The following is a 12,487-nucleotide window of genomic DNA, read 5'->3' as shown; positions in this document are numbered from 1 at the left end:
TTGCCCAGATCAGGTCGTCATCAACTAATTCCCTCCATGTCTTAAGCAGTCTACAATCTACAATATTTTAAATGGTGAGAAAAAAGGATGAATAATGGAAGTAATAGAGAAATAGGGAAAGAAAGAAAGAAAGGGTCTATCATGATATCACAAGAGTTTCATAAACATTTGTGTATGTTTGAAAGCAGCAGAATCTATAACTACTAGTTGTTGCTGATCTATATTTATTTTATATTATTAAAATTTATGGATTTTATCTCCATGCACATCCATTAAAATAGATGGAAACCACCAGAAAGATCGTGGATGCTATCAGTTTGTGACGTCATTCATTAAGGAAACTATGGAAGACATCAAGAAAAGATGCTTTATGATATTATAAAGTCATCAATCAAAACCTAGATGACCTCGACCATTTGTGTGTGAATGCACATATACTATATAAACCAGGAGGGTCTATTATTATGCTACTAAAACTCTGTTACTATGCTTGTTACTTTCTACACTTTTCTAGAAGCTGAAATTTCCAAATATTTATGAAAAGATTTGGAAATTTTTTAGTAGTATACTAACTCAAGATTATGAGTAATTATAAGAGGTAGTAGTAGTATTTTAACCGTTTGCGATACATCCATCATTTCTTCATGCCAACTTTAGTGTAATTCTGCCAAATTATTTTAAAGCTTATAAATGTCTTTTGTAATAGAACATTTTTAAAGCCCTATGATACACCCACATCTTAATGGAGTCTCTTGCCAAATTTTCGTTGAGTGATCCATAGTTGTGTAGCCTATAACATAAAAACAACAACAAAAAAAATGATTCATTATAATAAATGATTTTTCTTTTCATTGTTAAAACCTAGCGATTTTTAGTTTTTCTAGTTTGAGCTTTTAAACCTTAACAAAAAATTAGGTTTGAAGTCCAAATAGCCGGGTGGTTAAATACTGCAGTACCTTTTCTGCAACTGCACTAGCTCCAACCGTATTGGCTTGCCTTTTAATCAGGCTTTGTCTGCAATGCCGAGAGGGCGACCCTTGTAACTGTGCAAACCTAGGTCTCCTTATAATTCGCCCAGGCTTGCATTCAGAGAGATAACTCCAACTTCAACTTTATAGCGACAGCAGATGCCGCAGTGCATCCAACTAAATGCAGAACATTATGGTTTTATTAGACAGAAGATTACAATCATAGTTTCAACTTCATATTTCTTACACTGATGATTAATTACATCAGTTATGTGGTGACTTTTTTATGTTCTTGTCAAATATATACACTGATTTATCTGGTTGTGACCCTTTTTTATTGGTTTTGTTACTCAGAAAAATTAATGAAATCGAGAATTGCAAAGTAAATTAACTGAAAAGAACCAGAAAAAACGTTTTTTTTTTATCCAAAATGCTAAACTTGTATTGACAATATGAAGAAATATTTGTAAAAAATTATAGGGAGGGTCCTCACTGATTTGTTTGTTTGGCCTTTGTGTGTTTGAAGCAAAAAGTTTGTATTCAATTTACAATTTAACACAGGAATAATATGGCTGATATGTGTACAACTTATCTAAAATGCATTATGGTGGAATTAAATTTTGTAATAAAGTAAATTTGTGCATGTATGTCTATGTAGGACTTGTTTCCTTGGATATGGTATGAATGTTTGGGGTAGAATCTTTGATTTTAGTTTATAATTGTATCATAGAATTGGATTGCAACCCTAGAAATAAATTAACCTAAAAACAGGGTGACCCCAAAAAACGGGCCCCAATTCTAACTAGGCCCTGTTTCTTAGTGTTTTGTCTGAATGAAATGAAACTTTGGTCATAACTAGTTTATTATATTCAAAACATCACATCAAACACTAGGGTCTTTGGCCCTTTTTCCCCCGTTCTACAGTATATGTTCTAGATGGCCTCCATTTAGCTTTTGTTTTTTGTTTTTGTTTTTTTTTTGGGGGGGGGGTCACCCTGTATAAAAAATACTTGTAATTAGAACTCTAATCAAACAATCATTGAATAGTAAGATTTATTTTTGCATAGCAATATGCAAATTAGTGAACCTTAGCATGCTCAGTATATTAGTTAATGGAAGATTATCTTCGGTCCAAATAGAATGACATGACCAAGTGTTGAGGTTTTTAATTAACACAACATGAATCTTCTGAATGCACAATTCTCATTTGTTATTTCTTTCGTCTAGCTCTGATTGTGTCTCTTATTTGTATCACCCGCTTGTTCTTTTTATCCTTTTTATGTCTTTTGCTTGTAAAAAAGACAACACTTGTGCATTGACCGTAGGTTTATTCGTAATTTTACTGATTGTTTCCACTGAAATTAGACCATTTTCGTTAAAGAAGTGTTTTTCCTTTTCTCTTTAAGATGTGCTCATGCATTTTTATTAAATGTTGGTTCATCATGCATTTTTATTAAATGTTGGTCCATCATGCATTTTTATTAAATGTTGGTCCATCATGCATTTTTATTAAATGTTGGTCCATCATGCATTTTTATTAAATGTTGGTTCATCATGCATTTTTATTAAATGTTGGTCCATCATGCTTCAGTTTAAAATAGCTTTGTTGTCATAAACATGCAAATGGATTAAGTGGATAATTGCATCGAAGAAGAGTCGCTGTTCATATGCTTGCTTAAATTAAAAAAATTTTGTTTAATATGTCACAATTGAGATTAAAATAGCATATTCATTGCAGTGTAGGTTTGATTTGTGCAGCTCAAGTATGTGTTTTTTCTTCACACTTCATTCAGGTTAGTATGACTCAAAGAATAAAGGACAGCTGTTATGATTCAGAGTAACTGGAGGAATAAGAAGAGTATTTAAAAGTTATAAGAATCTTTTATTTACATTTTTCAGTCACTTGTACTCCTCATCATACTCAATTTAAAACCTGTTTGACATGCACGCATCTACTGGATGACTTTTAGAAATTGACTTCAAAACTAACCTAACATTCTTATCACTTTCTCACATGTTTTCCTTGGCCATCACCTATGAACTAAACTTGTTACTTCAACTGTTTTGCATCTATTAAGCCATTCCTTCAATATCGTCATACCATCAAAGTTTCCTGTTCTGCACACATCTCCCTATATTTAGATTAAAGTATGTCTTTAAGACTCGTATTATATATTCATCATATCATTCGCATGTTGTTTCTCTCCGAGCAACTCATTAGCCTCAACCCTCATTAACCAGGTTTCACTTCCATACATCACACTTTGTACACATGGCCAATAGACTCTTCTCTTAGTTCATAGTGATAATGCTCTGCTGGTTATTAGTGGCAGAAGTTCCATGAACTTACTCTATCCATGCTTGCAAACACATTAATGCCAGCTTCCTGTGCTCCAATGTTATCACCAAGGTAACAAAATTTCTGAACGTCCAAATATATTTTCTTCATATCTGAATTCTCATCTTGGTTATGTTCACAACATTTCAGCTGTTGTACACTGGCTGCCAAGTAATATATGCCCCCCTCCACCCACCCTTTAGTATCAGTCTATTCCTTTTTGATGCTTTCTCTCACAATTGGATGAAATTCTGAAAACAATTTTTTCCTGCTTTTGGTTATCTTGGGAAGGTGCAAGGAGGCTAAATAGTTTTTATTTATCTTTAAGTTCAACACGTGAGCATTGTGCACTGTAAATCATTACTTTGAAAGTACTTTTGAAATAAAAGGTAATAAATTATTTAATAACTATCAGTATTCACTGGTGTTGCCTGTGTGAAGATAAATTGCTGTTTCTTATGAAAAATGATTTCAAATATTGTTTATAATTTTTACCTTGAAAGAAAAGTTAAAAATAACATTTCCAATTTGAGGTCAAGTAATAAACCAATGGTGGTGTTCTTAAACATGTTTGCACTACATTTATTAACGTTTTTGTAAAAAAGATATGGCTTTACTAAATTGAAACAAATTTCTTTTTTCTTTAACTAGAATTATGGGCCACACAGGCCTGAATTCTACGAAATATTTTAATGTCAATCTATATCTATAAAAGTGAAAATGTCTGTGTCTGTCTGTCTGTGTACACTTCCCTATCAAATAACTCTGTCAATTTTCGGTTTACAGACTCGAGATTTGACATAAGGGGTATTGAGATTTGGGAAAATCTTTGTAATCGGTTTTCGGCCAGAAATTTGGTTAAAAGGGCTCAAAGTTCAACGATTTGGCCTTTGAGAACTCTACCAAACTCCTCCGTGAATTTTGGGTCTAAACACTTGAAATTTTAGATATAGGTTACTTGGACATGGATCTAACTTTGTAATTTGATTTGAGCCCAAAACAATAATGTTAAGGGGTCATAATTGGGGTCAAAGTTTTTAAAAAAGTCACATCTGCAGTCTCTACTAAATTACTCTGCCAATTTTTGGTCTAAACATTTGAAATTTTACATAAAGTGTATTCAGACATAGGGCAAGCTTTTTAATCATTTTTTTAGCTGAAAATTTGACTTCCAAGGGGTCAAAGTTCAAAAGATTTTACCTTTTAAACATTTTAAATTTATACATAACTGGTATTCAGATATGCAGTAAGTTTTTTAATCAGTTTTTGGGCAAAAATTTGGCTGGCAAGAGGGCAAAGTTTATAAAGTTGACCTTTGCAGACTCTACCAAACTCCTCCGCCAATTTTGGGTTTAACACTTGAAAATTTAGATGTAGGTTACTTGGACATTTTATTTTATTTTTTATTTTTTTTACATGGTAATCACCACTTATCAAGGCCCGGAAGCCACTCGGGGATAAGGGTTATTGCGTGTACAGTAATCAATGGGATAGTATCATAGTAATCGTTAGTATTGGAGATTGGATAAAGTGTCTGCTACTTAAGGGAGCAGTTCATCAGGAATTAGTTTATGTTGGACTTAATTTGATTTAATTTGAGCCCAAAACAATAAATTTTAAGGGGTCAAAATTGGGGTCAGAATAAAAAAAAAATTTGACGTCTGCAGTCTCTACCAACTTTTCTCTATGGTAGTTAAGGAAGCCTATTATATAGAAAGGTATTACCATACATATTCACACTTTTTAATATATACATATGCACATAAAGTTATGAACAGTACATAGGGTTTGAGCAAAGCCGGGCAGAACGGCTAGTATGTAGTTAAAACAAAATAAATTCTTTGGGATTATTAAAATAATTTCTCATGCTGTTGATAATGTTCATTTATTTATTTATTATTGTTATTGCTTATGTTTTAATTGATATTTTAAAACATTAGCGAAATCATAAATCTATAATATCATGCTAAGGCTATAATTATTTACCATTTCTGAGAGTAATTAAGATCTCTGATATTTCAAAATTACACAAATTCTGTAATATATTTGAAAATTTTGATTGACAATAAAATTTCTTTGTATAAGATTATTTGAAATTTTAAAAATATCAATAAATATGATTATTTAAATACTTAAACATTTTTAAAATAAATTCTTCTCTGCAACATTCTTTGTTTAATTTTATTTTGTTTTATGAAATGAAGCAAATGTATTTGAAGAAAACTCGTTTTAATGTTCTAATATATTTCAGTTGGACTTAACTGATAATTTCTCCTAGTAAACTCAGAGTAACCAAAGGAAAATTCCAAGATTACTTTAGATTTTGTGTGAAAAATTTGAACTTTATTGAAACTTATTTGGATATACTGATATAGTATTTTTACAGGAAAAGTAGTGTAAAAACTGTGGCAAAATGCATATGGTCTTAAAGAGAAAAAATATCCAAACATGCAAGATAGAAAAATAGTCATAACGTCCTTATTTTTAGTCAGATTTAAAAAATTAAAAAAAAGATTCTTTTCTCACATCAAGTTTTTTCTATGCATAACATTTTTGAAATATTTTAAGCAATTTCAATTTTTTAATATGTATTACTACTCTATCTAATCATATGACTAAACTTAACCAATGAGGTTTCTAGTTCCTACCATGCAACATCTTGTCAATAATACTCCTCAATCATTTATATCTGGCAGCTATCCTTATTTCCCAAATTACTGCCAATTTTGAATGTTACAAATAGAAACAAGTCTTTCTATAATGGTTGCATCATTCTAGCACTCCAGAAGATATCTCACTGCTAGCAGAATCCTCCACTTGTATAATAGTCAAATATGCCCTAAAATGGAGTATTGTTGCCACATCCAGGCAGGAGCTGCTCAGAGTACTCTATCCTGCGTTGACAGTTTGAAATCGCTGTCAAAACCTAGTAGGTGATACTCTTTTCTCCTTTCTGCAACCGCTTTCCCACAAAAGAGATGTTGTCAGCCTGTTTCTGCTCTGTCCTTATTTTCATGGCAGGTGCTCATCTGAGCTTCAATCTGTGTTCCCCCAAACATGCCAAACTTTTACAAAAAGCACTCCTCTAGCTACAACCACTACCAACAATTTCCCCTACTCTCTATCTGTGTCTAAATCTAAACGCAAACTCCATGAACAAAGCTCCTTTCTTAGAACTGCCTGTTTAGGGAACTCTGTTCCACCACCCTGCTCCCCAACATGGTTGTTTTCAAGTTCAATGTAAACAAGTTCTTGATCTCCTGCATCCTTAAATAATCAAATTCTACTCAATTTCCACAGCCAATGATCACTATGTTGATGAAAATGGGGCTGTGAAGTCCAACTCCTAAAGTAATGAATTTTCTGACTCCTGGTAACAACATAATATATGCTAAATATACTTTGGGGAAAATTAATAATATTAGCAAGTCTGTTCACTGTAAAATATAACTCTGCCGATGGTATGCAAATATATTTGATTCAAATGAGGAAAACCTACTCTGACATGAATCGAATGAAATAAAGAATAATTTACATGAATTCTCCTCATGAATGTACATAGCTACATGCTGCTGTTAACTGCTAAACATGTTAGCGAAATTATTTTTTGTAACCTTTACATTTTTTATCTTTTATTATCTGTTTTAATATTTCTTATTGGATATATATATATATATATATATATATGAAATCCTATTTTATTGCATTTTTTTTTCATTTCAGTCTGACTATGGAACTCCTTCATCTCTTTCTCCTTTACCATCACCTTCAACTTTACACAGAAGATCTAGAGATGATTTGCCGATGGCGTTGCATTACAGCTATCGCAGGTTACAAAGAACATTATCAGAAGAAACCCGTCAGAAAGCCAGAGATGGAACACCACTCACGCCCACCTGCAGTACAGGAAGCCATCCATGTTTACCTGGAAGCCACCTGACAAGTAAGTGAATATTTTTAGTTTTACTTATCAGCAAATTATCTTCAATTATCTTGATATCATTTTGAAGCAGCACTTTTGTTCAATACCCGCCCCCCCCCAAATGTTTGTTAGCAATTTGGCTGTAGTAAGGAATAGAGTTGGGTACAATACAAGAATTTTAATTTAAATAGAATGCTAGAACATAAAACAATATTTGATATTTCTTTCGATACTAAAAAAAAACTGTATAATAATAAACTCACTTGCCACATATGTTGCCGACTAGCATTGTATCTTTAAGTACACTCACAAACTATGAGTTGATCTAATCATGTAATTTTTTAAACGTGAAAAACTTACAGTGAGGCTTAAATCTAATAGCAATGAAGCAAAAACCATGAAAATGTTTACCTTCTCCTTGACATGAGAGTCTGGTGTGCAGTTTCAATTTGAAAGAAAACAAATGCATGATGGAAGTATGATATTGATGGATGTGGATCATATGTCACCAACATGTGTTGTGAGCTATAAAAAAAGAAGTAGAAGTCAAACAGAATGCATTTGGCAGCCAAATTGCTGTGCACATTACATCAAGAAAGTATCTTGTGTCGGAGAAGTCCCCTGTTGTTGTCAGTTATAAGAGTATCCTGCGTAATGAAGTTCAACTACGTTGTTCTGGTCAAAGAGCACTGTTTCTTTTTTACTTTTTGATTGTTCAGGCTGGACCATATATATATATATATATATATATATATATATATATATATATATGTGTGTGGGTGTGTTAATTATTCCTAAATAATCGTTTTTGCCATTTTTGTTAATATAAACATACACATTTACCACTCATAAAAAAGCTTCATCAATTCATAACACACCAGAGTTTAGCTAAAAAAATAAAAGATACGACAAATATTCATTTAATAAAAAATATATTTAATTATATATTTCTTTCCTTTCTTTTTATTACTCAACTCAAAAAGGAAACATTGCTTAGACTCTGTTTTTTGCGTTTAAGATTTCACAAAAAAAGACATTAAGGCCACAATATTTTTTCTCTTAAAATGTTTAAATTTGACTTTTTAAAAATGTGGCAATATTTACATGTAAGATAAAAATTAATTTACCTTCCTTTTCTTGTAAGCTGGCAGAACATGCCAAGGCAACATTCACGGAAAAGCAGGTCATTCTCTGCATAAGTACCTTTATTTATAAAACGTTTGCATATTAAGCACTGATGAAGCCTCTTCATAAATTTTTTGGTAAATTTTGTATGCCATAAATGTGTATATTTACAAAAATGGGCAGAAACAATTGTTTGGGACTAAAGTGTTTTTTGATCATGTTAATTTAATATCTTTGTATTATACACTATTGAGCTACTATATAAACCTTTTTGTGAACTTAAAGAAGTGTGTGTAATCACACAAGTTACAGGTCTTTAAACTAGATGGAAAGCAAGAGAAAGAATGAGAAATTGTGAGGTAGAGAATGTAAAGAGAACTGAACATGGTGCGGTAGAAGGGATGAGGTCAATCCTGTTAGCGTGCACCAACACTTAGGTTAAAAATCTGGTCAGAAGAAAAGAAGACGGAATCAAAGAACTGAGTGAATAACTGGAAGACATGAAGCAAAAAAAAAAAAAGAGCGAAAAAAATTGTAAAGTAATTTTTTTAAATTTTGTAACAATTTTATGTGGCTGGATATCAAACATAATGTATATAGTGTACTTAAAAAGACGTGTTGTTGTAAATGTCAGAAGTAAGTGTTTAAAAAGGATGTGTCCTCTATAGTATTAGACCTGACGCAATGGTTAATTGTAGGTATTGACCGTTTCATACCTTCAGCAAAAACCTAACAGCCAGCCATGGTTCTCTCCAGAATGTGCTGCTGCCATTGCGCACAGAAATCACTTTTTCCAATGCTTCCAACGTAATAGATGTATGGAAACTAAAGCCGCTTTCAGGACTGCCAGCAACCATTGTAAGAAAGTAATAAGGAACGCAAGAGAGTTGTATGCTCAATCTGTTAAGTCCAAAGTAGCTGAGCAGCGGCTTGGTTCCCACCAGTTTTGGCAAATAGCAAACAGAATCCTGAACAGAAGCGTGTGCTCCATCCCAACTATCATCAATGAACCTGAGGTAATCTCGTCAGCATCAGACAAACTCTTTGTCAAGAACTTTGCAGCTAATTTTACGCTTTGCGACCAAGGCCGCCAACCCCCAATATTTCCTCCTGTATCTGAAAACACACTATGTGATATACGTATATCTGTACGTGATGTTGCCAAGCTAATCAAAAACCTTGATTCCAGTAAAGCAACTGGCCCTGACGGTATTCCAATTATAGTACTCAAAAAACTTCAACCTGAACTAGCGCCCATACTTACAAAACTGTTTGAACGTTGTCTTAAGGAGAATAGCTTCCCATCACCCTGGAAAATCTCATCAGTATTCCCTGTATTTAAGAATTCAGGTGATCGCTCATTCTCCTTTCAGTACAGGCCAATAAGTCTCCTGTGCGTCATGAGTAAGTTGTTGGAATCTGTGTTAAATACAGAAGTAATCAACCATCTCAACAAAAATAACCTTCTTAGTGACACTCAATATGGTTTTCGTTCTGCTAGATCTACAGCAGATGTGCTTACAGTTATATTTCATAGGATTAGCAAATCTCTCGACGGAGGCCACATTTCTAGGGCAATTGCACTTGATATATCTAAGGCCTTTGATAGGGTATGGCATAAAGGTTTACTTCATAAGATCTCTAGCTATGGTATAGCTGGAAATGTCTTAATTATTAAATCATTTCTTTCTGATAGGTTCATAAGAGTAGTAGTTGAGGGGCAAAAATCAGAAGCTCACAGTATTAGTGCCGGTGTCCCTTAGGGGTCCATCCTGGGCCCAATTCTTTTCCTGATCTACATTAATGATCTTCCAAATCACATCCTTACATCATTTGTAGACATTTATGCTGACGACACTACGATTTATGGTAGCACATCTAAGACAGTAAACGGCCAAGTTCTCTCCAATTCTCTCTCTTCTGATCTTGAGCACGTAGTACAATGGGGAAAGGAGTGGCTGGTTATTTTTAATGCATCTAAAACCAAGCTTCTCTCTTTACATCATCAACATTCTGATCCACATCTGGCATCAATTGAAATGAATGGCTCTCGTCTTTAGGAGGCCTCAAGTTTTGACAAGCTTCTGGGCTTGACCTTTACTCCTGATCTTAAATGGAACACGTACATCAAATCTGTTGCCAAGGCCGCTGGAAAAATGGTGGGATCTTTCTATCGATCCGGTAAATATCTCACTGCTGATGCTATTCTCTATCTATATAAGAGCCAGGTACGTCCAAGGATGGAATATTGTTGCCACATCTGGGCAGGAGCTGCTAGAAAGGACTTGTCCTGCCTTGATAGAGTTCAAAATAGACTTCGTAGCCTCGTAGGAGATGTCCTTTTCTCCTCCCTGCAACCTCTATCTCACAGAAGAGATGTTGCGAGTTTGTCTCTGATGTATCGTGATTTTCATGGAAGGTGTTCAACTGAGCTTCAATCTATGATCCCCCCTCGCCAAACTTTCACTAGAAACACTCGTCTAGCTGTACACACTATCAATAATTCCCCCCACTCTTTATCTGTGCCTAAACCTAAACGTAGATTCCATGAACAAAGCTTCTTTCTTAGAACTGCACGCCTGTGGAATTGTCTTCCGTTTTCCTGCTTTCCGGCTGACTACAATATGGTTGTGTTCAAGTCTAACGTAAATAAGTTCTTGATGAGCCGTTCTATATAAGTTATCAAATTTATCAAATTTTCATTACTAATGATTACTATATTGTCCAATGTCTACTGTACACTCTTTAACCCTTATCCTTGAGTGGCCTCTTGGCCTTGATAAGTGGTGATGCCTATGTAAAAAAAAAAAAAAAAAAGTATCAAAACTTTGGATAATTCTAGCAGTTATTTAACAATATCAGGAATTTTATCTTTAGCCTTGCCTAGGTAGAAATATAAATTTTTGCAATAACGTTATTATTGTAACATGGCCGTTACACTTTAACCATAATGTTACATTTCAACCACTGAAACCCACATGTTATCTGAGACAAACAAGCAAAAGAAAAGAAATAAAAAGCCAACGCACAATTCTTTTAAAAGTGCAAATGAAATGCATTTATTCATGCTTTTTCCAAAATAACGCATTTCATTATCTTTCAAAAGTGATTTCGCACACGTTTTACGATGCTCTGCTGTATAACATGTGATTTTTAAAAGTGTCTCCCTCTGCCACCTCACACCAGCCTAAGCCAGCGCTTTCTTGCCCTCGTTTTCAAACATCAATCTTCCCCAGCACACTCTTGGTTTCTCCTCTTGACCACATGGTGTATTTTTATTTTTCCTTTTCTCTCTTTCTTCCCCTACATCAATACAAGCACACTTGCTAATTTGCATATATGCTTTAAATGTGGCTGCTGCTGCTTTTCAACGCTCTGTTACAAGAAGAGCGTACTGCTTCATTACATTATGAATGGTAAGATAAAATATTTAATTCAATAGTTTAAGTTGTGACATGAAAAGAAAATCCTTCATCATTCATGAATTAATAATTTTTTTATGCAATACTAAAACTTTGATGCTGTTATTTTGCTTTTTTGTCACACTTTGCACATGAATGTTTTAAATGATGGGAGGAAAGATGAATAAGATGATTAAAGAGCAAATGATAAAAGTGGTGAGAGGGATGAGATGATGTAAATAATTAAGAGTGACATTAGAGAAAAGTAATGGTCTATTAAAACATCACAAGAGTTTCATAAATGTTTGAAAAGTCCAAATACAATAGAGAGGAGGGAGAAGAGAGATGAGATGAGATTGACAGTCTATATCTATACAGTAATAAAACTTTGCAAGATCTTGCTTGCTATCCTTCATCTGTTTTAATAGATGATGTCATTTTGATAAAATGGATAGAGGATACTTGGTCACATTAAATGATGTCACAAAATAATAACATTCACTAAACAACCTCTTGATGAATGATGTTATCATTTTGAATGGAAGAGATCTTTTATGTAGATGACTCATGATCATTTGAGAATGAAAAATGCAACTCCTCTTAAAGACTGGCTGTTTGGAATGAAATAGAAAAGACTTGGATTTGGCAAAAAGTTGCGAATGATCAAACTTAAGTGTGATGTTTATAACTAAAACTAACATAGTTGCACATACTCAAACCTGGTTTTCCTTTG

The 12,487-nt window shown here is 33.5% G+C and overlaps 1 protein-coding gene across 8 annotated transcripts in view; it reads left to right on the top strand.

Moving 5' to 3' along the window:
* The window catches only part of LOC145261133 (microtubule-associated serine/threonine-protein kinase 3-like), a 571,734-nt gene that overhangs the window by 241,365 nt on the left and 317,882 nt on the right, over positions 1 to 12,487 (top strand). For all 8 annotated transcript variants that reach the window (XM_080119401.1, XM_080119402.1, XM_080119400.1 and 5 more), the window contains one exon: positions 7,030 to 7,249. In XM_080119401.1, the coding sequence (XP_079975527.1) occupies positions 7,030 to 7,249 (220 nt within the window). The remainder of the gene's footprint in view (positions 1 to 7,029; positions 7,250 to 12,487) is intronic.

The sequence above is a fragment of the Euprymna scolopes genome, chromosome 37 (genome assembly GCF_053919585.1).
Source record: "Euprymna scolopes isolate OS-2025 chromosome 37, ASM5391958v1, whole genome shotgun sequence".
NCBI lineage: Eukaryota > Metazoa > Mollusca > Cephalopoda > Sepiida > Sepiolidae > Euprymna > Euprymna scolopes.
The sequence above is the reverse complement of the archived record's forward strand: the minus strand, read 5'-3'. Positions and strand labels throughout refer to the sequence as shown.